General features: G+C 38.5%; 2 protein-coding genes across 19 annotated transcripts in view; one reads left to right on the forward strand and one right to left on the reverse strand.

The window, feature by feature from the left end:
* Positions 1-3582, reverse strand: part of PHKB (phosphorylase kinase regulatory subunit beta) — a 258670-nt gene extending 255088 nt beyond the window's left edge. For 2 of the 16 annotated variants that reach the window (XM_071209179.1, XM_071209180.1), the window contains exons 1-2: positions 3305-3419; positions 1095-1184 (exon numbers count right to left, since the gene is read on the reverse strand). In XM_071209179.1, the coding sequence (XP_071065280.1) occupies positions 1095-1149 (55 nt within the window). In that variant the 5' untranslated portion in view covers positions 1150-1184; positions 3305-3419. Of the gene's footprint in view, positions 1-1094; positions 1190-2622 lie in introns of all 16 variants that reach the window. The other 14 variants (XM_071209181.1, XM_071209183.1, XM_058280058.1 and 11 more) reach the window with 12 other exon arrangements.
* Positions 3358-27007, forward strand: part of ITFG1 (integrin alpha FG-GAP repeat containing 1) — a 268529-nt gene continuing 244879 nt past the window's right edge. For all 3 annotated transcript variants that reach the window (XR_011646312.1, XM_004457050.4, XM_004457051.4), the window contains exons 1-5: positions 3358-3871; positions 5550-5622; positions 8745-8890; positions 10070-10127; positions 11745-11819. Coding sequence is in view for 2 of the 3 variants with exons in the window: in XM_004457050.4 (XP_004457107.3) it covers positions 3358-3871; positions 5550-5622; positions 8745-8890; positions 10070-10127; positions 11745-11819 (866 nt within the window). In the remaining variant the exon portion in view is untranslated. The remainder of the gene's footprint in view (positions 3872-5549; positions 5623-8744; positions 8891-10069; positions 10128-11744; positions 11820-27007) is intronic.

Raw genomic sequence — 27007 nt, forward strand, 5'->3', positions numbered from 1 at the left:
CGAAGCTATTTTCTATTTACTTTCCTAGCGATTTTCCTCCTCCATCTTGCCAAGACAGGCAAAAATACATGGAAATAAAAGGGGACCTACTTCTGAATGTCTATGGTGAGGCCAAGAAGAGTTTTCACTGTCACTCTTTGGGTTGGCTCATCTCACATTTATCTGTTATTGTATACTGAGATTGAAATTTCTGCTTCATCTACATTAGAGAAAATATAGCATTTTGCCAACAAGCTTCTTTCATAGCAGTCTCACATAACAGGTTTTGAATGACTCAAGGTAAGCCACGGTGTACAGGACATGGCCCTAAAGAATTTGGTCTTAAATTAGCTCTGTGGTCATTTAACAAAGCCCATTTCTTTTGTAAAATGAGATGAATGAATTCAGAGGTATGGATTCCTAATAGGAGCTCACACATGGTCTTTCTTTGGTCCATGAACCTTCCCCAAATTGTTTTCAAAATCCTGTGCACTAATCTGGGGAGCAATTCCATAGCATTCATTCACTTTCAAAGGGCGTCACCAACTACAACATGCCAAGATCCACTGCACCAAGGTCTCCTCCAGCCCTCACATAGGCTGGGGCACAGAGCACATGCATTCAAACATAATAGTCTCACAGCCTGGGGCAAATCACTTCACCTCTGTGACCTTCCATTTCTTGTCTGCAAAAACATATATATGCTATCTACTTCATAGGGAATGGTGCAAGAGTAAATTCTGGGGCACTGACCAAACTTTCTTAATTTACAAGTTACTTTCATTCTGAAAGACAACAAAAAATGGTTTAAGGAGCTGCCTTACATACTCAGTTGACAAGTGAGGGTCCCAGACACTGAGGAACTGCCCCCGACTAACAGCTTGCAAGTGTCAGGTTAGGAACTCTACTCTGCCCTTCTCTTGCCCTGTACCAAAACACCACCATAACAGACCACATTTGAAATACAATGCAAACCTAATCCTAACATTAGTGGAAATGGTGCTCAGGTTCTGGCCCATCAAAGAAAACCCAAATGATATCATATGATGACAAAAACCTTCCTAAACAAAGGTATTTAAAAATACCAAGTGACCCTTTTGGGTCTACACACTTACCAGACCTTAAGAAAGCGGGTGGAGAGGCGATGACTGCATCACTTGAGCTGGCCATTTCAAATTGTTGATTCTAATCAAAAGCGTCCCAGGCTAAACTACAGCAATTTTCAAAAATGTTTAGTGAAGATTAGAAGCAATCAGCATTAAATTAATAAAAAGCAATGTGAGCAGTATTAACACAATGCAGTGCGCAACAAAAGCAATAATTGAGGTTCATTATAATTGTTCTCTTATATAACTTGAAAATTTGATTGTTTTTGCTTTGATAAATTATATTTGTTTATATGGATGAGGCAGGAAATATGTAATATGCATTTATTGAATGTAACATAAGAGTAGCATTCTCTATTGTGCAATGAAGTGATTAAGCTACTATGTAATAATGCTCAGAACTCTGCAGTGGAGTCTATACTAGAGTCAGGTTAGTCTAAGTTTCCAACAAAGCTCTGTTTACATTTCTTCTAAAAGTAATAAACATAATCAATTTAATTATTTTTACTGACACAGGAGGTAAATGATTCCCTAAAGAAACTTTATAGAGTTATCAAAACAATCTAAAACTTCAAATTTCACTACTAATTTAGAAGAATGACTTTAATTGGTACCTCGTTTCACTTCCATGATGTAAACATATATAGGAACACTGACATTGATACTAAGCGCTTTACTTTTCAAGTGAAACTAGACTTAAGTGATTGCCTTCATTAACAGTTAAGCAAAATTTGGATTTTTTTCCTCAGTGAAAAAACAAGGTTTTCACAGCTTACTGTTATGACATGCATTTTAGAGGAAACAAAGTAAAGACTGAAGGAGAAAATAAACCCTATGTGCTTATTAAAGGAAAAAGAGAACTGCTGCAAAAGTATGTTGAGGGCAGAACTCAGTTCCCTGTAAGAAAACTCTGGTTACTCTCTTGTTTCAGATATAATCAACCCAACAACACTTTTTATAGCCAAGACAGCCAAATAGTTTAGTGGGCAACTCAGTATTTCTATATGACACAAAAAATTCAATAAAATAGTGTAAAACAAAAATCCATGACTATTTCAAGTAATTACACTGACTCTAAAAGTACTAAGGATTATTTTTGGAAAATTCTCTCAGACTTTGCTGGTGATTTTAACTATAACTATAAGCAAACAAATGCAGAAGTTTTAAATTAAAATTTTAAAACAACGAAATTGACAACAAAGATTGGGGGAATTTCTCCGACATGACTTATGGAATTTGATAATTTCTCCAAACTAAAAAAAGAAATAGGACAATAGATAAAGTACGTCATAGATAGGGGAAAAAGGGGGGGGGGGGGATTATTTTAGCTGAGGAAAAAAACCAGATCTATTAATATCCACCCAAATGCAGTTACTTTTCTTAGATTAATGCCAGCATTTATACCGATAAATAGTACAATCTCTTATAAGAGAGTTCTTAGTTACAGACTAGTCATTCCACCACCTTTCCTTTTTATAGGCACACTTTTAGCTTAAGTTTATTTCCAGCCAGACAGAAATAAAGGAAGTTTCAATACCGGATCTCAGAGAAGTTAGCCACAAAAGCTAAGTTCCAAGTCGTGACTTTGCAATTTGACCAAGTCAGTTTGGGACACTTGAACTGTTACAACTGTCTGCACGACGTCTTCTGATCTCCGTAGTTTTGGAGCCACAACTCGGGAAAGGTGGGGGGAGGTGCTCCTGAGGTCAACTTGCAAAGAGAAGGGGTCCGCTTCCTTCCGCGACAATTATGCTGTAACTGACCTCATTGGTCACTACCCCAGGAACTAGCCCCCTCAATTTCTACCACGTGAGAAATTGTGGGAAATGTAAAAAGATAATGTAACACAACGATCAGCCGTCGGTTTTCTAGGGCCAGACTGTAGTCATACCTAAGAAAAAAACTATCCAATTTTTGCGGAGGAACACAAAGGACGACCAATTCCCTTCTCCAAGAATGTGGCCGCTGCCTGATTTCTCCGGGAAAATTCAGGACCAAGCCGGGATAGTCACCGACTTTCTGAGGAAAGAGAACACCCCGAGCAGAGTTGAGGTCGCCACCTACTTTGTAGATATGGGACGGCAGATATTGGGGCCAAGGCCTGCGCCGGCGCCCGCTTATTGAGGGAACACAGGCAGAGCACCGCTTCACTTCGATCACCCCCACCTGCCTCCAGCCCTGGGCGTTGGAAGAAGAGCACCACCTATGGTGAGTCAAACCTGCGCGCTTGGTCCGTGCTCTCCGTTCCAGGACCTTCTTGCTCACTTCGGCCATGAGTTCCGCAGCCCCAGCCATCGTAACCGTCTGCCTCCACCGCCCCCGAAGCGCCCTTTCAGCTCCGCCCTTGCCCCGCCCCCCACCCCGCGCGACGCTGTCGGAAGGCACGCCGGCCGGAAATGAGCGTAAAGGCGATCGTCCACCTGGCTCTCGAGCGTCTGAGGGGCCGCAACGGAGAGAGGGAGGAGGCCAGCAGGGAGAGTGCTTCGGGTGTGCTCGCTCTTTCTCGGCCCGCGGCGCGGCGTTTTACGGCTGCCGTCAAGCACACCGCTGGGCCGGCGGGCGGGGGCCGAGGGCTGCTATGGCGGCGGCGAGCCGTCTGCCGAACTCCTGGGCTTTATTGGTGCCGCTACTTTGGGGGGTCGTGCTACTGGGAGTCGGGCCGGTCCCGGCTTGGGCGCTGCAGAACGTCACGGCAGAGCTCTTTGGGGACGAGGCCTGGGGCACCCTGGCGGCCTTCGGAGACCTGAACTCCGACAAGCAGACGGATCTCTTCGTGCTGCGGGAAAGTCAGTGCTTGCCGTGCCCTCCCTTTCTCCGCGGTCTTGTGCCCAGCCCCTGTGTCTTCCACATCCGTTACCCCGGTGGGCGGTCCTCCTGCGTTTTCCGGCCCCTTTTCTCCCATCTTTGTCCCCTTCTCTTATCTCTGGCATCCTTGATAGCTTATCCCTATTATTCATCTTTTCCAACTTCAGGGCTTCATCCGACTACCCCACAGATTGACTTACACCCAGAAGCCCTGGCGCACCCCGGTTTTTTTCCTAAGAAGCCCGGGGCCTCCATTCATGCACCCCACCTTCTTCCTCCTTATGGAATCATTTGTCTTCCAAAGGCCTTCCTGATTCCAGGAGTCTCTGTAGCTTACCAATGCGTTCACTCATAAGGCCCCTACTTTCCTTTATGCTTTACTTCCCCCAACCCGTCTTCCCCTTAGATGAACAGGAAAAGATGCAATTTGACCGTTTTTTCTCATAGGAGATTTCTTCCCTGCCTCCCCCCTTACCTAATACATCTTCCCTTCCCTTTATTAGGATCCCCTTTCTCTGAAGTCACTGTGTCCTCCCAAGGCTCTAAATATTCCAAAGCTCACACCGGCATTTTGAAAGAATCACTGATAAATCCCAGTGCCTCCTTGAGAAAGCATTGAGAAAGCATTCCCAAACTACAGACTCTTTTCCCTCTTGAGCAGCTTGGTCTTTTGTGTGCACCTGACCCTCTCTCACCTTAGTAACTCCTCTAGTCTTTCATATCCCTACTTTCTTTGTCAAATTGCTATAACCATCACTAAGCGAACTTTTTAATAAATCTTGACGCTGACAGTGGACATTGGGGAGTCTTAACATTCTTGAGTATCCAGGAAAGCAAATATTGCTTAAGATCAAGGCCAGGGAGGTAGGCAATGACAGCTGACACAGAACCTGACTGACAGGATCCTGGATCAGGCTTCTGGTGCCCTTCCTAGAAACTCAGAGTGTCTGTGGTCCCTAGATATTTTTCCTACCTTTGTATGACTCTGCCGTTGCAAGAAATATGCATACTGCCAAACCTGTAGCTACTTCATCCAACCTGGACACGGAGACTCTTCTCTTAAACTGTTTGGTTAAGCTGTCTATAGTCTGTCCCAATGAGTGTCCATTGAGCTCCAAGAATGCCTCAACCTGGGGTTGATTCCATAGGCCCCACAGGAAAAGGTGTCTTGGAGGAATCAGTGTTGTCTGCATAAACGCATAATCATGTCCTTGTTACTAGTCCACTACAGTGGAAATTTCTGTATGCTTGGTTTAACCATCTTTGTGACACACTAATCAGCTTTAAAAGAGACTGTATTGTCAATTTGAGGAATGGCAAGTCTTAATATGTAGCTAGAAAGCATGTTGCTGTATAATTCTTTAAGTTAACCAATGTGACTAATGGAAGAAGCCATTAGCTTTTCGTTTGTCTTGATCAACCAAGTTTTATCATACTTTTCTTGCCTGTTTCTCTGCTGCTTTGAACATTGAACTTATGCTACACTATTAGGAATTCCCATGCTGTTAGGCTAGCAGGACTGTTCTTGAAAGGGCAGATTAACTGGAAAAGTACAAAAGTTTCCTTGTTTAGAACAGTACCAGAAAAACTGCTTGTAACTACTGTTTGGATTCCTTATCAGGAAACATTTTTATAATATTATATATTCACTTTTTTTAGGAAATGATTTAACCGTCTTTTTGGCAGACCAGAATGCACCCTATTTTAAACCCAAAGTAAAACTGTCCTTGAAGTAAGTGTAAATGTATTTGTTTCTGAAAAATATTAGTTGTTTGTGTAATAATGTGTATATAGTAGCTTGTTTGATTGCCTTTGAAATCAATCTTACCCCATCTGTGGTATTGTGACACAAAATTGTGAGTTGCAAGTAATTTGTTAGGAAAAATAGTGTAAGTAGCAAAGTAAAATAATTTACTTTTCAATAATAAATAAATTTGAGTGAATTCAGGGCTGTTTCTACAAAAACACCCTTTGTTCCTTACAATCTGATATGTTTTTGTGAATGTGTTTGAAATTGGCTTTTACCCCAGGTATGCCTGTGGCCTCACAGGAGACTCATCAGGACAACCACGTATTGGGGGGAAAGAAATAGTACGCAGTGGAGAAACGGCCAATGTCCTCGGTTCTAATTATTTTGTTTATTGGCTGATTTAAGGTTGATTTTGAAGGAATTCAAATCAAGCTTTTGAAATTACCATAATTTTTAAAATGTTGCTCAAATAATAGTTCTTTTATATAGCACGCATTTCTGGGAACAGTGACCCTCAGCAATAATGAGGAATGTCATTTTAAAGCTACAAAATGCAGTATTGATTGCTGTAGACTCAAGGAGGAAGAGATGGGTCAGTGCAGGGTAGGGTAGCAGCTTCCACTCAAGTCATGGGTGTTGAGCTTGACCTTAGGATGATTAAAATTTAGGTATGAGAGTCCTAGGTTGGGTACATAACATTGGCAAAGAATGGCAGTAAAAACAGCATATGGTGAAGAGAGGGGTAGAAGAGTTGCCTGGCAAAATTGGAGGGTATACTTTGGGGATTTATAACCCAGGAAGATGAGATCAGGGCAGACTAGAGACTTTCATAAGTATTAGAAAGAGTTTGAACTTGATCATATGGTCAATGGGAAATCAGTACAGGTTCTTGTGCAGAGGAGAAATAATGAAATGGTATTTTAAGTTATTTACTTATTAATTGGTATGAGGGAAGATGAGAAACTCCTTAGGATGCTGTTGTTAAACTCATTATATGGGGTGATAAGTGCCAGGACTCTACAGTACTTAATTTAGATGTGGATAGATGTAACAACTACAAAAATTTGCTTTGAATTAGAACATTGAGAGTTATAAATGGAAAAATAAAAACTTATTCCCCTTGAAAAGTATTTGTGGGTACTAGATGTCAGCATGCTTGGGAGTGGGGAGGAAATAAAAGTTGGGAAATGTTATATACAAGAAATTAACTCCATAGAAGTGGTTTTCTTTGGAAAATGAGAGGTTAAAGAAGGTTTTAGGATAAAAAAAGGACTTCGGTTCTGCTTGTTAAAAAAAATCCCAATTTCTTTAATGAATGCAATGTCAGCTATTTTACATATTTTTACATCTTTCTAAATTTTTGTTTTATTTTACTAAAAATATATTTCAAAGTCAAAATAACTTATCCTTCAAACTTTCCTGACACCTCTTCCACTGCCCTATTTCTTTCTCATATGGAACCAATTTAAAAATATTTAGCCTTTTCTTCTGGTATTTATTTCCATATTTTTAAAAAATGTTTGCTCTTTAATTTTTTTGTTATCATTTTTAATCTTCATCTCTTGATTTTTTGTTAGCATAGGTAAGGAGTTAGCATCTTTAACTTATCTGTCATTCCAATATAGTTTTGTCATAATCTTTAGTTAAATCAATTATTATTGCTTACATTTTGACCACATAAATTCTGTGTACTTCAGATCCAAGCAGTGTACAATATTTTTTTCTCATGCAGTTTTTCCTGCTTGGAGTGAATGATTGCTTTTTTAAAAATAAATTGCATAGTTTTCTTTACAGATGTTTCAACATATTTGCCATTTACCTGTCATGCATTTTTATTTTCCCCAATGAGTCATCTAGATTTCTCTGCAATTTGGATTCACTTTCTAGACCTTCTGCGGAGTTGCTATTTGGGGACTTTCTCTTTTCTATTTTTTGCTTGGTCCCCTATTTCTCACATCTTTTTCAATTCCCCATTTCTTGTATATTGTGCCATCTTATTTCTTCATTTCCTATATCATTTCACTGGAGGGCGTTCTTCAAGAAATTCCTGAGAAAGAATGCATGATAGGTCCTTACAAGTCCAAAAACATTTTGTACTCACTCTAATTTTTACCACTTTAGTTGACTTATGCTCTTCTAACTTCCTGGATTGCTGTTGAAAAATCCAATGCTATTCTTTGTCCTAGACCTTTGAATGTGGCTTGATTTATTTTTAATTTTGGAAGTATTAGAGTATTGTCTTCAAACCTTTTGTTCTGAAATTTTTTAATGTGTTATGGTATGGATTACTTTCCATTCATTATCCTGGCATTTGTTGGACCCTTTCAAGCTGTAGGTTTCTATCTTTGGGGCTCAGTAAATGTGACTTCTTTTATCGTTTTTTATTGCTGCTGTTCTCTTTTTCAGGAATTCTTATCACTTGGTTTTTGGACTGCCTGGCTTCATTTATTCCTTTATCTAGTTTTTTTTCTTTTGCCTTCCAAGTCTTCTATTGAATTTTTTTTTATTTCACCTGTCATGTTTTAATTTCCAAGATTTCCTTGTTCTCTAATTATTATTTTCTCTTAGCATGCGGTTCTTGTTTTAAAAGTGGGAATATGTGTGTGTATACAGAGATATACAATTTTTTTGTACAATTCGCCGTTAATTACTTTTACGATGTTCTACCATCACCATGACCACCTTCCGTGTACCATTTTTAATGGTCATCCTTTCTTCTCTTATCTTTCTAAGTGTATCTTTAAAGTTTTCTTGAGTTGCCTCCATTATCTCTGTTTTCATCAGGTTCATTATTGCTATTTGTTTTCACTCTTTAATATTAATAATTTTTTTCAAAAGGCAGGTGTCTATTCATAGTTAAGAGTAAGGCACTTAAGAGTTCATTGCAAGCTCATTTCATACATGGGACTTCTCTACTGTTTCTTGCCTCCTAGGTATATTCCCTCATGAGGGATGAGACGATATTGAAGAAGAGAATGAAATGGATCGCTTCTGTGAAATTCTAACGTTTGCACTGAAACTACCTTTTGTACAGTAGTAAAATAGAGGTGTCTTTCTGTATTATAATTTAACTGTATATCTTTCAATGCTTGTGTTTTTTTTAGAAATCATAGTGCATTGATAACCAGTGTAGTTCCTGGGGATTACGATGGAGATTCACAAATGGATGTACTTCTAACATATCTTCCCAAAAATCATGCCAACAGTGAATTAGGAGCCGTTATCTTCTGGGGACAAAATCAAACATTAGGTGAATTTGTTTGCAAAATTTTAAATATTTATTGTTGGATATTGAGGGGGAAATCCCTGTTATTCTTAGGTAATATAACAAAAACGTTGTCCTGGAGTCTGTCCGAAAATAGAGTTCTTGAGTGTCATCAATTATCTACACAAACTTTTTTTAAACAGATCAATTTCTGAGTTTTTTCAACCTAGAGTTGGTCTATAATCAAATGCAGAGAACAGAACAGGTTAGGGAAAAAAGAATTTTTAGAGTCTTGATGGCTTTATTGGGATGGCTGAAGGATGGCTCTAGGTTGAACTTTCAGGAGCTATCTCCAAAGCCATCAAGGAAGCTGCTCCCACTTTTACAGCAAGAGAATATGGCCATATGCTTAACAACTGCCATGCCTGCCATACCTAACCAGCAATATGAGTTCCTACACCTACCTCTGATACCCACAAATTTAGTGATCAGACATTGAGACAGCCTTTGCCTCAATTCTGCCTTCCAGAACTCAATGTTTATCTAATGGGCAAAACATAAATTTTAAGAATTTCAGGTGCAAGGATATGTGGGAAGTGCTACTTTTAGATTCTAGTCTGCACCAACAATGTTGGAGTGGAGATTGAGAGCCATTCTGTCATATCCATCCACAAACATTCAAGACTTAACAGAAAGGCCAAGTAATTATACATAAATAGACAACTTTGTTCAGGGAGCCAGATTTTAAGGAGTTGTGTTTTCTGTAACCATTGTGGATATAGGCAGTAATCTTATTTAAATACCTATTGACTGAATGATCATACAATCAATAGGTCTTTAAGAATTATGTGCAAGATACTGTTCATAGATAAGCATGGACATTAGAGTCAGGTAGTATTGTACATATTGACTTATCTACACCAAAACCTTGTTAATTATCAATGTCTCCATTGCAAAATTTTGTTTAGCAAGACTCATGTAAGGGATTTTCAGATTAAAGACTCAAAAGTACATTATTGTAATGCTGGTCTTTACTACTGAATGAATTCTTCCAATAGTTTAGTTACACATGTGATAGCCAATTAAGTTAGATTTGTGGTATCATGTTAGTGGTAATAGTTGGAATAAATTAGAGATGAATCTTAAAAACCATAAAAATATTTTCCTGTGCAGATACCAAAAATAATATAAAATGTCTAATTTATATATTTTCTTCCTTTACAGATCCTAACAATATGACCATACTCAATAGAACCTTTCAAGATGAACCACTAATTATGGAGTAAGTATGTGCTTGCTTCCATTTGAGTTATTTTGAACTTATAAATATAAAATAAAATCTTTCCCATCGGAAACTCCTTCATGAAGTAATACTGACACTAAATTCATTATCGCGTAAAACTATTAGGGGTGTCCACTCTAGATGTTATGATATTTGTTTATCTAATAGTGAAAAGAGAAAAATGAAATTCAGTATTTTGGTAAGAAGAAGGTGGTTTGGTTTTTGTTTGTTTGTTTCATTAGTTTGGAGTGACTCGGTTAAGGATCTGTGCTAATTATAGCCATGCACTTATTCAAAGAATTAAGGTAATTGTCATCAGGAAAATCTACTACTGCTTGATTGACAGATAAAAAGGGTATAAGATTTCCTCCAAAGACTTAGAAAGATTCCTAAATTAAGGAGAAATTTTTGTTCTATTTATAAGTCTCCCTTCGTGTTATCATTTATTTCCTCAAAATAGAACCAGAGACCATGATAAATGTAATGTATATTTCTGACAGGATACTTTGGGAATAAGCAGAGCTCATTCATGGGACTGAAGCAGTGTATGACCGCATACTTGTTTCTAGTGCTGCCTTTCTTGCCCTTACATCAGTATGTCAGTGGCCATTAGAAGTCTGAACTGTAAATCTGTGGATTAATCTTTGTTTAAAAAAAAAAGATTTCTACGCAACCCCTTCCCCCCAGTTGTGCTCATTTTCTGCTTTCTGTGTCCATCCATTGTGTATTCTCTGTGTCTGCTTGTTTTCTTTTTAGGAGTCATCAGAAACTGAACCCAGGACCTCCCATGTGGGAGAGAGGTGCTCAATCGCTTCAGCCACCTCCACCCCCTGCTTTGTTGTATCTCTCATTGTGTTTCCTCCTTGTGTCTCCATGTTGCATCATCTTGTTGTATCAGGTAGCTGCGCTAGGCCCTCAGGTCAGCTCACAATCTTGCTCCTCTTCTCTAGGAAGCACCAGAAACTGAATCCAGGACCTCCTATGTGGTAGGCAGGTATCCAAATGCTTGAGCCACATCCGCTTCCCTGGATTAATCTTCTTAAGGGTGCTCAACCTGATTTCATTCATAGCTGTGTATTTTCATTGTTATCACAATATTCAGTGGCCAATATGGATTTTTTTACCAGCTAGAGATTACTTTTTTGGATTATTTCTCCTAAACCCGTCTGATTTAACAGATTGAGTGAGATTCTGAAATAAATTTTTAGAAATTGGTGCCATCTCCTAACACTCAGGTCTAGATTATACAGAGATTATAGACAATCCCAAAATCTCACAACAAAAGTGTGCTTCTCAGTCTTACTACATGTCCATTGTGGGTGAGAGATAAGTTATCAGTCTACCAAAGTTTCCACCATCTTTGTGGACTGATCATCTGAAATATAAGTTCTCATTGCCACAGCAGCCTTAGAGAGAGTTAGAGGGTCTAGTAAAATTAAATGCTTTGACTTGGAAGTGATATGTGTCTCTTATGGTCACGTTTCATTAACTATAACGAAACACTGGTGAACATTGTTATGTCTACCACACTTTGCCAGAGCTTTTTCTTTTAAAGCTAAAGGAGAAGTGAGAATTTCATAGGATAACTGCGTAATGTTTTCAATGTTTTCTTTTCAGCTTCAATGGTGATTTAATTCCTGATATATTTGGTATCACAAATGAGTCCAACCAGCCACAGGTACTATTAGGACGGTGAGTAAATATGATTATAACCATTTACTTAATATATTGTTCATATAGCTGTATGCAGACTGTGCTCCTCCTCATATGGGTAAGGCTGGGGTAGTGTGCCCGTTCCTTAGGAGCCAAGGGGACAGGCACTGATCTCCTCTATGGCTGGTGTTTCTATACCTATATAGACCTCTGATTTGGGGTAGACGTGCACTTAAGAAAATTAATGTTTATGCCATGTGTTTGTGCTTTCTCCTTGCATGACCTTGGGTTGGGTTTTTTTCCTTCTTGGATACCAGTTTCCTCATTTTAAAATAGAGTTTGGATGTGGTAGTATGTAAGTTCCTTTCTAGCTATAACCTTCTCTAATTTTGTACTAAGGTGATTTTTTTTGTGTCAATCCCCTATGCCTGGTTGCTTTCATTATGGAAAGTTGAACTGAAAGCTAGGGACCCTGAAGAAGGATGGTACTGGTAGAATATGGATTCAGTCCATCCATGTTCTCTACTGTATTCATAATTAGTAAAATAGTGACAGTGAATAGTGATTTAGAGTGAAATTGTTGCTAGGATGGGGACTCAGATTATGATCTCAGCTTAGGTTTCAGTCCATGGCCAGGATTAGGGTTCAGTTTTGTCTTATTTTTAGCTATGTTTGTATGCCTGCTCTGTTCCAGTTCTTGGGGGTTATATACCTGTAAGTTGGATTGCTGGTCATATGATAAATCTGTACTTAGCTTTCTGAGGAACTGTTGAACTCTTCCACAGAGGCTGTACTATTTTTATATACTTATTTAATGCTAAAGGAACTGTGTATCTATTTTATTTTTTTTTAAGATTTATTTATTTCTCTCCCCTTCCCCCCCCCACCCCAGTTGTCTGTTCTATGCATCTATTTGCTGCGTCGTCTTCTTCGTCTGCTTCTGTTGTTGTCAGCAGCACGGGAATCTGTGTTTCTTTTTGTTGCGTCATTGTGTTGTGTCAGCTCTCCGTGTGTGTGGCACCATTCCTGGGCAGGCTGCACTTAGTTTTGTGCTGGGCAGCTCTCCTTACGGGGCACACTCCTTGTGCATGGGGCTCCCCTACATGGGGGACACCCCTGCGTGGCACGGCATTCCTTGCACGCATCAGCACTGCACATGGGCTAGCTCCACACGGGTCAAGGAGGCCTGGGGTTTGAACCGCGGACCTCCCATGTGGTAGACAGACACCCTAACCACTGGGCCAAGTCCGCCGCCCTGTGTGTCTATTTTAACTCATTGCTTAACCCATTAGGAAAAAATCCAGTTCAATAGAAATCCTTGTTCTTAAAGATTTTTATAAGGGTATTTGGTTAGCAATTTGGATTTGATCTGCAACTGCTTTCTATGCAAAGTCAACCTATTATTTCTCTCCCCTCCCCTCCCATTGTCTTCTCTGTGTCCATTCACTGTGAGTTCTTCTTTATCCTCTTGCACCCTCAGCAGCACCAGGAAATTGCGTTTCTTTTTTGTTGTGTCATCTTGCTACATCAGCTCTCCATGTGTGCGACGCCACTCCTGGGCAGGCTGCACTTTTTTCACGTGGGGTAGCTCTCCTTGCAGGGCACACTTCTTGCACGTAGGGCACCCCCACACAGGGACATTCCTGCATGGCACAGCACTGCTTGCACGCAGCAGCTCTGTGCATGGGTCAGGAGGCTCTGGGTATGGAAGGAACCCTGGACCCACCCATATGGTAGGCAGACGCTTATCAGTTAAGACACGTCGGCTTCCCCAACCTAGCTTTTTATCCCATTGTAATTTAGAGATAGAAACTTTATAGGTCCCCATTTAATTTATTGATTTTTTTAAATTTATTTTTTCATTAAACTTTTTTTTCCTTTTTTTAAAAAATTTTTTTGTCTTTATTTGTTTTTAAAATATTACATTCAAAAACTATTAGGTCCCCATATACCCCCCACCCTCCTCACCCCACTTCTCCCCCCATAACAACAATCTCCTCCATCATCATGAGACATTCATTGCAGTTGGTGAATACATCTCTGAGCACCACTGCACCTCATGGTCAATGGTCCACATCATAGTCCACACTCTCCCACATTCCGCCCAGTGGGCCATGGGAGGATACAATGTCTGGTAACTGTCCCTGCAGCACCACCCAGGACAACTCGAAGTCCCAAAAACGCCCCACATCTCATCTCTTCCTCCCATTCCCTACCCCCAGGCGCCACCATGGCCACTTTCTCCACACCAATGTCACATTTTCTTCCATTATTAATCACAATAGTTCATGAATAGAATGTCAGTAAGTCCACTCTAATCCACACTGTATTCCTCCATCCTCTGGACCTTGGAATGGTTGTGTCCACTCCACATCTATATCAAGAGGGCGCTTAGATTCCACATGGATGCTGGATGCAATCCTCCTGCTTTCAGTTGTAGGCACTCTTGGCTCCATGGTGTGGTGGTTGACCTTCTTCAACTCCATGTTAGCTGAGTGGGTAAGTCCAATAAACCAGAGTGTAGGAGCTGAAGTCTGTTGAGGCTCAGGGCCTGGCTAGCACATGTTCAGTCCAGAGATTCAGGTCCCCTGGGTATATATTAAACCCCAGCACCAACTACAGTTCTGGTAAAAGTAACAGGAGAAGCTTGTGAACAAAGATCACATCTGAGTCCTGCTCCATCATGCAGAAACACAAACTCAAAAGTAGAGCCAACTGGCACGGCACTGAACTCCATCTGCCATGACCATAGAACCTGTGGGTCTCTAGCCCTCAGAAGAACCCATACCTGGGGTTATACCTACTTTATCTGTCTCTGGGACTGCTGAGGTGTGCATAAGGGCAACCCCTTTGATAACCTCCTGGCTCTTTTTGGAGACTCATAGCCATATAAACTCATTTGTCCTTTCCATTTCCCCCTTTGATTCAGGTCAAAAAGCATTTTTAACTCCTGGTATTTTATGTAGATTGAGATATTCTGCTGGTCTGAGTTGACCCTTTTATTCAAGGTCATTTTCTAGTTACATCATCAGCTGGTACTTGGTAGTGATCCCTCGGTGCCAGGGAGGCTCATCCCCGGGAGTCATGTCCCACGCTGGGGGGAAGGCAACGCATTTACATGCTGAGTTTGGCTTCGAGACTGGCCACATTTGAGCAACACGGAGGCTCTCAGGAGGTAACTCTTAGGCACCCTGCAGCTCTAGGCCTTGTTCTTATTTCAGGTACACAGGCTCACAAACATAGTCTTTAGTATCAAGTGCTCATTGTTGAACCGTCATTCTTTTTTGGTCTTTGCCATTGCACTTGGAAGATTGTTGCTGTTCCTTTAGGGACTGTGATAGAGCTCTCCTGGCTAGGAACTCAGCACTCCCTCAGTTGTTGTTTGTAATTGTATCCACAATGAAAATATCCAAACATTTTTATGTATCCTGGTTATACGCCCTGTAGAACTCCCTGCCAACCAAGTGTCCCCTGTCAATAACATCCCACACCAGTATTCCTCCCGTGCCATTGTTGAACCTCTCTGTGATCCAAAACTTCTTGAAAAGTGAAGCCCAAATTTTTATTTTTAATTAATCATAGACTCACAAGAAGTTACAAAAATAGTTCAGAGAGGGCCCAGGTTCCTATTACCGAGCTTCCTCCAAATGATGGTGTTTGATAAAGCCAATAATAGTACATTATCAAAACCAAGAAATTGATATTGGTACAATTCAATTAACTCACCTACAGACCTAATTCAGATTTCACCCGTTTTTTGGTTTGTTTGCTTGTTTATTTTAAAACTGTGGTAATATATAAAAGATAAAATGTGTCATTTTAACCATTTTTATATGTACAATTCAGTGGCATTAATTGTTTTTACAATGTTATGCTACCATTACCACCTTCGTTACTAAAACTTTTCATCACCTCACACAGAAACTTTTTACCAATTCAACAATACCTCCCACTTTCCCCTCCCTAGCCCCTAGTAACCTCTAATCCATTTTCTGTCTCTGGATTTGCTTATTTTACATACTCATATAAGTGGAATAGTATTTGCACATTTTGTCTGGCTGGCTTCATTTAGTATACTGTTTTCATGGTTCATCTGTATTGGAACATTTATCAGAACTTCATACATTTTGTCTGGCTTAATTCACTTAACATACTGTTTTCATGGTTCATCTGTAGTGGAACATTTATCAGAACTTCATTCCTTTTTGCAGCTGAATAATACTCCATTGTATGTATAGACAGTATTTTGTTTATCTGTTTATCTGCCAAATGGACATTTGGATTGCTTCTACCTTTTGGCTCATATTAATGCTGCTGTGAACATTGGTGTACAAATATCTGAGTACCTGCTTTCAGTTCTTTGGCATATAGTCTAAGAGTAGAATCACCAGGTCATATGGTAATTCTATATTTAACTTTTTGAGGAACCATCAAAATGTTTTCCACAATGGCTGCATGATTTTACAGTCCCAACAGCAAAGCCTGAGGTTTCCAATTTCCCCACACCTTCAACATTTTCCATTTGTTTTTACAATTATTTTTAATTTTTTATCATTTTTTTCTTTAAGCAACTACTTCCACTTTCTGCGTTCAAACCCCCAACTTCTCATTTGTTTTCTATCTCTGCACCGTTGCTATTTCTAGTCCTCTGTTATAAGTGTAATACAATATTTGTCCTTACGTGCCTTACTTATTTCCGAACATATTTTCAGGTTTCTTCCATGTTGCAGCCTATCTCATACTTCAATCTTACTTTTTACCAAATAATATTCCAGTTTGTGTATATTCTACATTTTGTTTATCCATTCATTTATTTGTAGACACTTAGGTTGTTTCCAGCTTTTGGCTATTATAATAGAATAATGCTACCATAAGCACTGATGTACAAATATCTGTTTGAGATCCCATTTTCCCTTTCTTCCGTATCACAGAAGTGAAATTGCTGAATCATATACATATATGTTTAGCTTTTTGAGGAACTGCTATATTGCTTTCACAGTGACTGTACCATTTTCTCTTTCCAACCACAATGGACTAGAGTTCCAGTTTTAAGATTTATTTTCCACGTTTTAAAAAAAAAGTAACCATCCTTGTTAATATGAAGTGGTATGTCATGGTATGTTTTCTTTTTAATAAATCAGTATTATTGATACATAATAAAGCATGAATGCATCCAAAGTGTACAATCTGTGGTGTTCAGTGTAATCACATATTTGTGCAATCATCATTTTAGTCATTCTTAGAACACTTGCATTATTCCAATAATAATTATAATAAACAAAAAACAAACAAAACTCATCACCTCTCAGTCTCTCTATGCTTCCCCTGCTGTGTATTGCTGCAGTGCTTTTTCCTTTTCTCTAGTACATTTGTATTTGTATTTTGTAAAAACAGTCTTAAATATGTAATATCAGTCATGGTGGTTTTAGTTTGTATTTCCCTAAAGATGTTAACCACCTTTTCATTAGCTTTATGGTCATTTGTATATCTTCTTTGGAGAAATATTGCTTTAAGACTTCTGCCCATTTTTAAATTTGGGTTATCTTTTTGTTCTTGAGTTATAGAAGTTCTTTTAATATCCGAGATATTAAGCACTTATCCCATATATGCATTGAAACTGTTTTCCTCCCATTCTGTACGTTGTCTTTTCACTTTCTTGATAATTATCTTTATGCACAAAAGGTTTTAATTTTTATTAAATCACATTTATTCATTGTTTCTTATGTCACTCATGCTTTTGGTGTCATACCTAAGAATCCATTGCCAAATCCCACTCAGGTCATGAAGATTTGCCCCTGTGTTACCTTCAAAGAGTTTATAGTTTTAGCTCTTATATTTAGGTCCTTGATCCATTTTTAGTTGATTTTTGTACATGGTATGAAGTAGGGTTCTAACTTCATTCTTTTGCAAATGGATATTCAGTTTTTCCTTTACCAGCTGTTGAAGAAACTATACTTTACCCACTTCCTGTACTTAGGACCCTTGTCAAAAATCAATTGACCATAATTTCCATCTTAAAATGATAACCATCCTAGTGATTCACTAATATTTTTAGAGATGGAAGGATTTAATTTAAATAGGATAGATAGCTGAATTCTTTTTTTTTTTTTTAAAGATTTATTTATTTAATTCCCCACCCTCCCCCGGTTGTCTGTTCTCTGTGTCTATTTGCTGCATCTTGTTGTTGTCTTGTTTCTTTTGGCCGCTTTTGCTGTCGTCAGCGGCAGGGGAAGTGTGCTGCTAGGGAAGTGTGGGCGGCGCCATACCTGGGCAGGCTGCACTTTCTTTTAGCGCTGGGCGGCTCTCCTTACTGGAGCACTCCTTGCACATGGGGCTCCCCTACGCGGGGGACACCCCTTCGTGGCAGGGCACTCCTTGCACGTATCAGCACTGCGCATGGGCCAGCTTCACACGGATCAAGGAGGCCCGGGGTTTGAACCGCAGACCTCCCATGTGGTAGATGGACGCCCTAACCACTGGGCCAAGTCGGTTTCCCAATAGCTGAATTCTTGATTGGAACCTCCATCTTAGTCATGTTGGCTTTGTTCCTTTCTTTCATTTGTTCAATGAGCAATAATTATATGGATATGTAAATACTTCTCTTCTAAGTTCTGGAAACTTGTTAGTGTATCTTTACTCTTGACGAGTATGTGTGCTAGAACTCCCTTGTTAAACAAGTACAACATTCTTCTCTTAGGAAAACTGCCTGGAACTTTGTAATTCAGAATCTCCTTTGTAATTCTTCTGACTTTAAATAAAATGGTTCTCCTTATGCAGGAATTCATGATAGCAAGATACTTTTCTTGTGATACTTCCAACTTGGTTAATTTTTTTTCTGTATCTGGTAAGGGAAAATTTATTTCAGGAGTGCACAATATGTTTAGTTTGTTGGCTTTCCAGGTAGTGCATAGATCTGCCTCCATGAATTTGTCTTCTCCAGGTATTTGAAAATCTAATTCTGTATTTTGGAGAAGTACTGTTCCTTCATCATTAGTTTTTTAAATATTATTGTCTGGCACATAGAGTAAATTGTCAAGAGTTAAGGTATTCTGAGAAAAAATTGTCACATTTCCTGTCACTTTTTTGAAATTTTACATAAAAGATATGGATGTTTTGATACTAGTTATAGTGAACTTTGAAAGACTTATGAAGAAACCTGTTTTTACCCCCAACTTTCAAATATATGTGAAAGAGCTTTGCACAGGCTACTGCTACCATGGCAAGTCCTGTTGCTATCCCTGGGATTGGGCTATCATAGAAAACCCTCTCCTTTCCTTGCTCTCTTAAAAAGCAGACGACATGTGATTGAGAATATGATGTTGAATTCTTGCCTGGTTTATTTCATTATAACATCTATTTTAGTAAAAAAAAATTTGCAATATTTTTAATCTTGATATAATTTGACCTTTAGAAATTAAAACTTTTGAAATAGCTATTGTTAATTCAAGAAATAAAATTTCTTATATCTTTATGGATTTTATACCTAATCTACAAGAAGACTATTTAGAATATCATGTGATAGTGTTGTAGTTTATCTAATTGTTCTGAAGTCTATATTAGGTTTTTTCTCTAAAGCCTTTTGAAAAAGTGTAGTTTTTAATACTTGTTCTGCCTAAAGACTTATTCGCTTCGATTTGGTATACCTGGAGTACTCTGGTATTTTATGATACCTGTCATTTAAACTTGAGTTAACAGTAGTAGCTATCTGTCCTCTAAGTGATAAGTACCAATCTAAGATTCATCCTGATGCCAATATAAAGAATGAAGTTCTGTAATTTGACAGAAATTATACAAATTACATAAATTTCTGTCAATAGCATTGTTAGCATGAATGTAGCCCAGCAATATTTTTATGTCTGAGTCATCAGAAACCTGAACAAGTCCCTCTGGGATCAAAGATTAATGTGTTACTAAAATAAGAAAAATATATTTAGGCCATATCAGTTTCATAAGCGTAGTGCATAAGTGAAAAAAACATCAACGATGACATTTGGGACTACTTTCAATGATGTTTTTGATGGACAGACTAATCTTATTTATCAAGAAATCTAAACCTGATTTCCAAGAAATATAACTTCACTTTTGCAACTTAAATATTATGTTTTATGGGCAGACCAAGGTTATCTTAAATTGAATTTAATTTGGCCAGCACCTTAGTTTTATGGGAAATTTGCAATGATCTTTAAGTGCAATGCTCAATGCTTCCATACTCTGTGCAGTCATGGAAACAACACAGGTAAAACCAGCAGGATCAGGGAAGCAGCTGTGGCTCAATCAGTTGGGCTCCCGTCTACCATATGGGAAGCCCTGGCTTCGGCTTGCCAGCATGCTGAGGAGTGCTGGCTGACCCACAGGCATCTCTGAGAGCCGACTCAGCAAGGTGACGCAACCAAAAAAGGGGGGAGACAAGCAAAAACACAGAAGAACGTACAGCAAATGCACACAGAGTGCAAACAGCAAGCTAGCCACAAGGGGGAAGGGGAAATAAAATAAATAGAGACATAGAAGAACGCACAGTAAATGTGCCCAGAGAGCAAACAGCACACAAAAAGCCACAAGGGGGGGATTAAAAAAAAAAACTAGCAGGACCAGTTTGGCAGGAGTAAGGATACAGATGCCCAACCTAGGCAGGTAGTGGTAATAAGCAGAAGAATCCCTTCTAATTGATAATGTGGGGGGAATTACCTGTGACTGGAAGGGTATTAAATCTCTGGTGCTGGAGATAATTGAAATGCGTTAAATGGTCAAAGGTGAGGCTTCAGTTTGTACCTTAACCTCACTTTATAATGACTTGAAATAATGTAATATTTTGTCACATTCCTTAGAAATAACACCTAGCTCTTAAGTGTTAAAGCAGCTTTTGCAGGGATGAGGTTATCATTAATAAGCATTTTCTATAAAAGGGTATTTTAAACTGATGTTGCAAAAACATTCAAAATATTGTTTTTAGTATTGAAGTGAAAACACTTGTACCTATAATTTTAATCAAAGCCAAATATAATGTTAATCTGCTCAAATTTTCTGTCACTCATATATTGAGTTCAAGCGTATTTCTGGGCCAGGCCAGGGTTGTATACTTGGGGATATTAATGTAGGTATGTAACATATATGTATTTTCCCATACGGTATTTTTTTTTTTTTTTTTTGAAATCTGTGATGTTACTTTATTTTTTTTTATTATTTTTTTTTTTACATTTTTTTTATTGATTTTGTAATAATATTACATTAAAAATATATATGTGAGGTCCCATTCAACCCCACCCCCCCACCCCACCTCTCCCCCCCGCCCCCCCCAGCAACACTCGTTCCCATCATCATGACACATCCATTGGATTTGGTAAGTACATCTTTGGGCACCTCTGCACCTCATAGACAATGGTTCACATCATGGCCCATACTCTCCTCCATTCCATCCAGTGGGCCCTGTGAGGATTTACAATGTCCGGTGATTGCCTCTGAAGCACCATCCAGGGCAGCTCCGTGTCCCAAAGACGCCTCCACCTCTCATCTCTTCCTGCCTTTCCCCATACCCATCAGCCACCATGTCCACTTTTCCCAATCCGGTATTTACTTTAAACTTCTTGCATGAAAGCAGCCATTTTTAACTGTAAGTTGAGTGGTGAGTTTTTAATTCTCCATTATCAGAAAATCTCTGTATCTTTTATTTATAGTTAGCTATTTTCAATCCAAAAAGGATAAATCCCTATTTATCCATCTAACCATACATCCTTTCTCACATTATAAACAATCATCCTTCATATTTACTACTAATTTTGTTTGCTGATACATTGGAGAAAATGTTACAAGTGTTTCTCTTGATAAAAGCATAATACCATTATTCACTTGAACCTTATTGTTTAGAAGGAATGTGAAAATTAAGAGATTTGAAACATAAAATTAAATAATCCTCAAGACAGCTTTAAAATATCTTAATCAGCATTAGTACTCAAAATTCTAGACAAAAAGGTGGCTTTGAGATGATTCATATTTTCTTTAGATTTCATTGGTAGATCCCTCCCCTGCCCACCCTACATATCATTTATATTTTAACATTCCTGTTAAAAATAATCCATTAGAACTTAAGAAATCAGTTTTTATAAGTATATCCACGGAAACACTATATCCTCTTTCTAAGATTTGTCCTTTCCTAAAAAAACTTTGCTCTTGGATATTCATTTCTTTTCCCAGTGTTTCTCACCTAAACCTTGTTCTTTTGAAAATAAGTAACAGAAACAGTGAAAATCTTCAGCAGATGACTTAAATTTTATGTATTATTATTATTATTTCAAGTGGTAGGTTATAGTTACTTAAGGATCCATAATTTTTTTTCCTGGAGCCCTACCTGAAGTTTTTGAGGGGTCAGTTAAATGATTCAAGAATCTCTGGTGGAATATCAGTAAGTCCACTCTAATCCATATTTTATTCCTCCATCTTTTGGACCCTGGGATAGTGGTATCCATTCCACCTCTGTATTGAGAGGGGGCTTAGATCCCACATTGATGTTGTATGTAACTCTCCTGCTTACAATTGTAGGAACTCTCAGTTTCCTGGTGTGGTGGTTATTCATTTTCATCTCCCTGTCAGCTGACCTAGGTAAGTCCAATGAACCAGAGAGTAGGAGTTGCAACTCCACTGAGGCTCAGGAGGAAATAAATGTGGATTAGAGTGAACTCACTGATATTCTACTATAGAACTATTATGACTAGTAATGGAAGAAATTATAGCATTGATGTGGAGAAAATGGCCATGGTAGTTGCTGAGGGCAGGAGAGGAAAGAAGATAAGTGATGTGAAGGCATTTTCGGAACTTGGAGTTGTCCTAAATGATATTGCAGGGACAGATGCTGGACATTATATATCCTGCCATAACCCACTGAATGTACTGGGGAGAGTGTAAACTACAATGTAAACTATTATCCATGTGGTGCAGCAGTGCTCCAAAATGTATTCACAAATGCAATGAATGAGCCACAATGATAAAGAGGTTGTTGATGTGGGAGGAGTGGGGTGGGGTTATTTTTTGTGATCTATGTATCTTCAAAAACATACAGTTCAAAAAATGATGGGGGTGGGGATTGGGGTACATGGGAACCTCTTATGTTTTTTGGTTATTTTTTTAAAGATTTATTTATTTATTAACCCCCACCCCCCCATCCCCCCAGTTTTCTGCTCTCTGTGTCCATTCACTGTGTGTTCTTCTGTGACCACTTCTATCCTTATCAACGGCACTAGGAATCTGTATGGTTGTTTTGTTGCGTCATCTTGTTGTGTCAGCTCTCAGTGTGTGCGGGGCCATTCTTGGGCAGGCTGCACTTTCTTTTGCGCTGGGCGGCTCTCCTTACCGGGTGCACTCTTTGCGCGTGGGGCTCCCCTACGCGGGGGACAGCCATGCATGGCAGGGCACTCCTTGCACACATCAGCACTGCGCGTGTACCAGCTCCACATGGGTCAGGGAGGCTCGGGGTTTGAACCGCAGACCTCCCATGTGGTAGGTGGACACCCTATCCATTGGGCCAAGTCCGCTTCCCTCTTATGTTTTTTAATGTAATGTTTTGTGTGATCTAGAGAAGTGTGGTTTACAGAACAATCATGCAGAAAATATAGGATTCCCTTACGCTATTCACCACCAGCACCTTGCATTGGTGTGGAACATTTGTTAGTTATCATAGCACTTTTTTGTAATTGTCCTATTTTTTTAACAGTTGGTACTTTTGTTACAATTGATGAATTATCATTAAAATAGTACTTTTAACATCATCCATAGTTTACATTAGGTGTATTTTTTCCCCATATACCACTCTATTACTAACACCTTGTATTAGTGGTGTATATTTGTTATAATTCAAGAAAGAACATTCATATACTTATAGCATTACCTATACTTCATCATCTACAATTAGGCTCCCTGTGTTACACAGTCTTATGTTTTATTATTTTTTATTCTAGTAACATATATGAACTGACATTTATTTCCTCTTTAACCACATTCACCTGTATAAGTCAATGCTGTTAATTATACTCATAATAATGTGCTACTATCACCACCATCCATTTCCAAACCTTTACAATCTGATTTCTAATTTTTATACACTGTTAAGTTTACTCCAGAAGCTGGAGACACCAGAAATCAATATGCACACACACTCAGTGGCTTTTTGTCTTTGATCAGACTTCTTTCATCATAAATTAATTTAGTTGCTTTGTATTGCATTGCTAAAAATTAATTATAGACAGAATGTTGCTTTACTATTTTATTTTTAACCTGTTTTATAAAAGTAAACAAATTTTATTAGAATTATATTGTTTTAAATTTAACTTTTAGTGATCTGTCCTACAGTATATATTCTTTAATTTTTCAGTTTTTATAATATTCCTTTAAACATATTAACACAATTATTTGAATAAAAAAAATAAGGTCAAATCTTGAGAAAAAAAAAAAACCTTTCATTTGGAGATTGATTTGACCATGAGGACTGGCTTTGCTAATTGGCTTTTATGACAGGCATTCAGCATAAATTAAACTAAATTTATCACTCAAAATTTGCGTTATTTAAAACATTTTATTATGGAAGATTTCAAACATACACAAAAGTAGATTGAATGAAGCAATTAATTTGCAACTAATTACAATTTTAATACCAGAAATCAAATGCCCAAACAATGTCCTAGAAATCAACCTGCCCATTGGAGAAGAGATTACCCTCCGACATGTAAGTTTCTTGTAGATACTGGGGCCACTCTCTGAGCTCCACACTGTTAAAACAACGGGTCTCTTGAAGTCAAAAGCAAATTATAATAGTGGGGGATAGCAGTAAAGTCCAATGGGAGGATTTATCCCAACCAATCCAAAGGCCCTTTTATTGAAAAATATTCCTTTTTGCTTTGCCACTCTGCCCCAGTAAATCTTCGGAGAAGAAACCTGCTATCAAATATCAAATTCTCTTCAGAATTTCCTGAAAATAGTGAGGAAGACCTCATATGCTCTTTACAAATTTTATTAGATGTTGAGAATGAAGAAATTACTTGTAACATCCCAACCTATCTCCTATACCAGAATCTCTATGGCTATATCTAGCCAGTATTGATGTAGGAAAAATCCGAAGTATCCAACCTGTAAAAATGCATGTAGGCACATTGAAACCTTTACCAAAACTTCCTCAACGTCTGTTTAAACCAGAAGCTATTGCAGAGCTAACCTGAAAAGTTAAAGACTTAGTATCTCAAGGGCTAATTATTCCCTTTACCAGTTCTTGTAATACTCCTATTTTACCTATAAGGAAACCAAACGGTGCAGACGGCAGTAAAAGAGACATTTACAAATTAGCAATCCCTCACTTTCTTTTAGTTCCAAACCCAAATATTTTGTTATCCCAGAGTCTTCCTGATTCTAAATGGTTTACAGTTGTAGATCTATACTGTGCTTTCTTCAGCATTCCAGTAGATGAAGATAGACACTATATATTTCCTTTCATGTTGATTAATCAGCAATACACCTGGACACTTAGGCCTCAAGACTTTACAAAGGCATCTTCCTGAGCACCCTACAATTCTAAAATGGCTCTACTCTATTACAATATGTGGACAATTTATTGTTCTGCTCTTCTACTAGAGATCTTAAAAGATTCTATTTATTTACTCTAAAGCTAGCTCATAAGGAACATGAATTTCAAAGGAAAAAGTTTAATGTTCAATTTTCTCAAGAGATAGTCCATTACTTGAGTCATGATTTATGTGCTGAAGGAATTCATTTATCACCCAAAATAATAAAAGTGATCCAGGAATTCTTGTTGTTCCCTTTGAAATTCATAAGTCCAAAGTTTGACACTGGACTGCTCCACTTAATTTACATTCCTGAGCCAATTACAGACTTCCTGTCAAAAGGGCAAAGGACCTCTTTCATTAGACTCTTGTTCCTTTGTTTAGGAATGAACACCAATGAAAATATGATAAATTTATAACAGTAGGATAAATTGTTGACTCCACTGCAACAGCTATAGCTGTACAACAAAAATCCTTAGTTTCTTTGCTGGAATTGTTTTAGATAATAGAGTTGCACTTGACTACTTGCTGGATGAGCAAGGAATGGTTTGTGCTGTCATCAGTACCACTGCACTTGGATAAACACTTCTGGGGCACTTGAAATGCAGTTAAAGGAAATAGTCAAACAAGCCACATGGCTCAAACAAGTGAGCCCTTCCTTGGGATCATATTTTGATCTCTTTGATTTCAGTTTGTTTGGATCCTGGAGTCTTTGGCTTAAAAGCATACTTCAAACATTGGGCATTTTGTTACTCAATGTAATCATACTAGTCTCCCTCATATACTGTATCCTTTCAAAAATGTTAAATGGTTACACGCAGCCATCTCTCCAGATGATGTCCATCTACCTAAAACTGCAGAATTGTGAAGAGTACAAAAATGGCCAACCGCTTGACCTCTGTTATCTAGAGTTAATCAACCTACAAAGCCATCTAAAGCCAGTAGATGGTAACTGAGAGTGGCACTATATTAGTCAACCAAAGGGTTACTGATGCAAAATACCAGAAATTGGTTGGTTTTTATAAAGGGTATGTATGTGGGGTAGGGCTTACAGTTACCAGGCTATAAAGCATAAGTTACTTCCCTCACCAAAGTCTATTTCCATGTGTTGGAGCAAGATGGCTGCTGATGTCTGTGAGGGTTCAGCTCCTCTGTTTTCTCCAAAAGGTCCGCTGTAGACTATCAGGTGAATGGCTCTGGGATTTCTGCTGTGTCTAAGTAGCCATCTCTATTCCTCTGTGTTCTTCTCCTGGCTCAGGTCCTCTCTTCCTAGGACTTGCTTCTCTTTCCTCTGTGTGATTACTTCCTGGGGCTCCAGCTTAAGACTTTAGCATCAAACTCCAACATCAAAACCCCAATATCAAAAACCCTCTCATCAAAAGCTCCAGCTATGTCCTTTGCCATGCCTTTTATCTGTGAGTCCCCACCCCTTGGGTGGCCCTAATGACATGGCCCAATCAAAGCCCTAATCGTAACTCAATCATGCCCAGTAATAGAGCAGAATACAAACATAATCCAATATCTATTTTTGGAATTCATAACTATATCAAACTGCTACAGACACTAATGCCTTAATTTTTTTTTCTCTTTTTTGGAGGTACTGGGGATCGAACCTGGGACTTTGTATGTGGGAAGCAGGCACTCAACTACTTGTGCCACATCAGTTTCCATGCCTTAAATTTTTATCTC

Source organism: Dasypus novemcinctus, chromosome 18, assembly GCF_030445035.2.
Source record: "Dasypus novemcinctus isolate mDasNov1 chromosome 18, mDasNov1.1.hap2, whole genome shotgun sequence".
Lineage (NCBI taxonomy): Eukaryota > Metazoa > Chordata > Mammalia > Cingulata > Dasypodidae > Dasypus > Dasypus novemcinctus.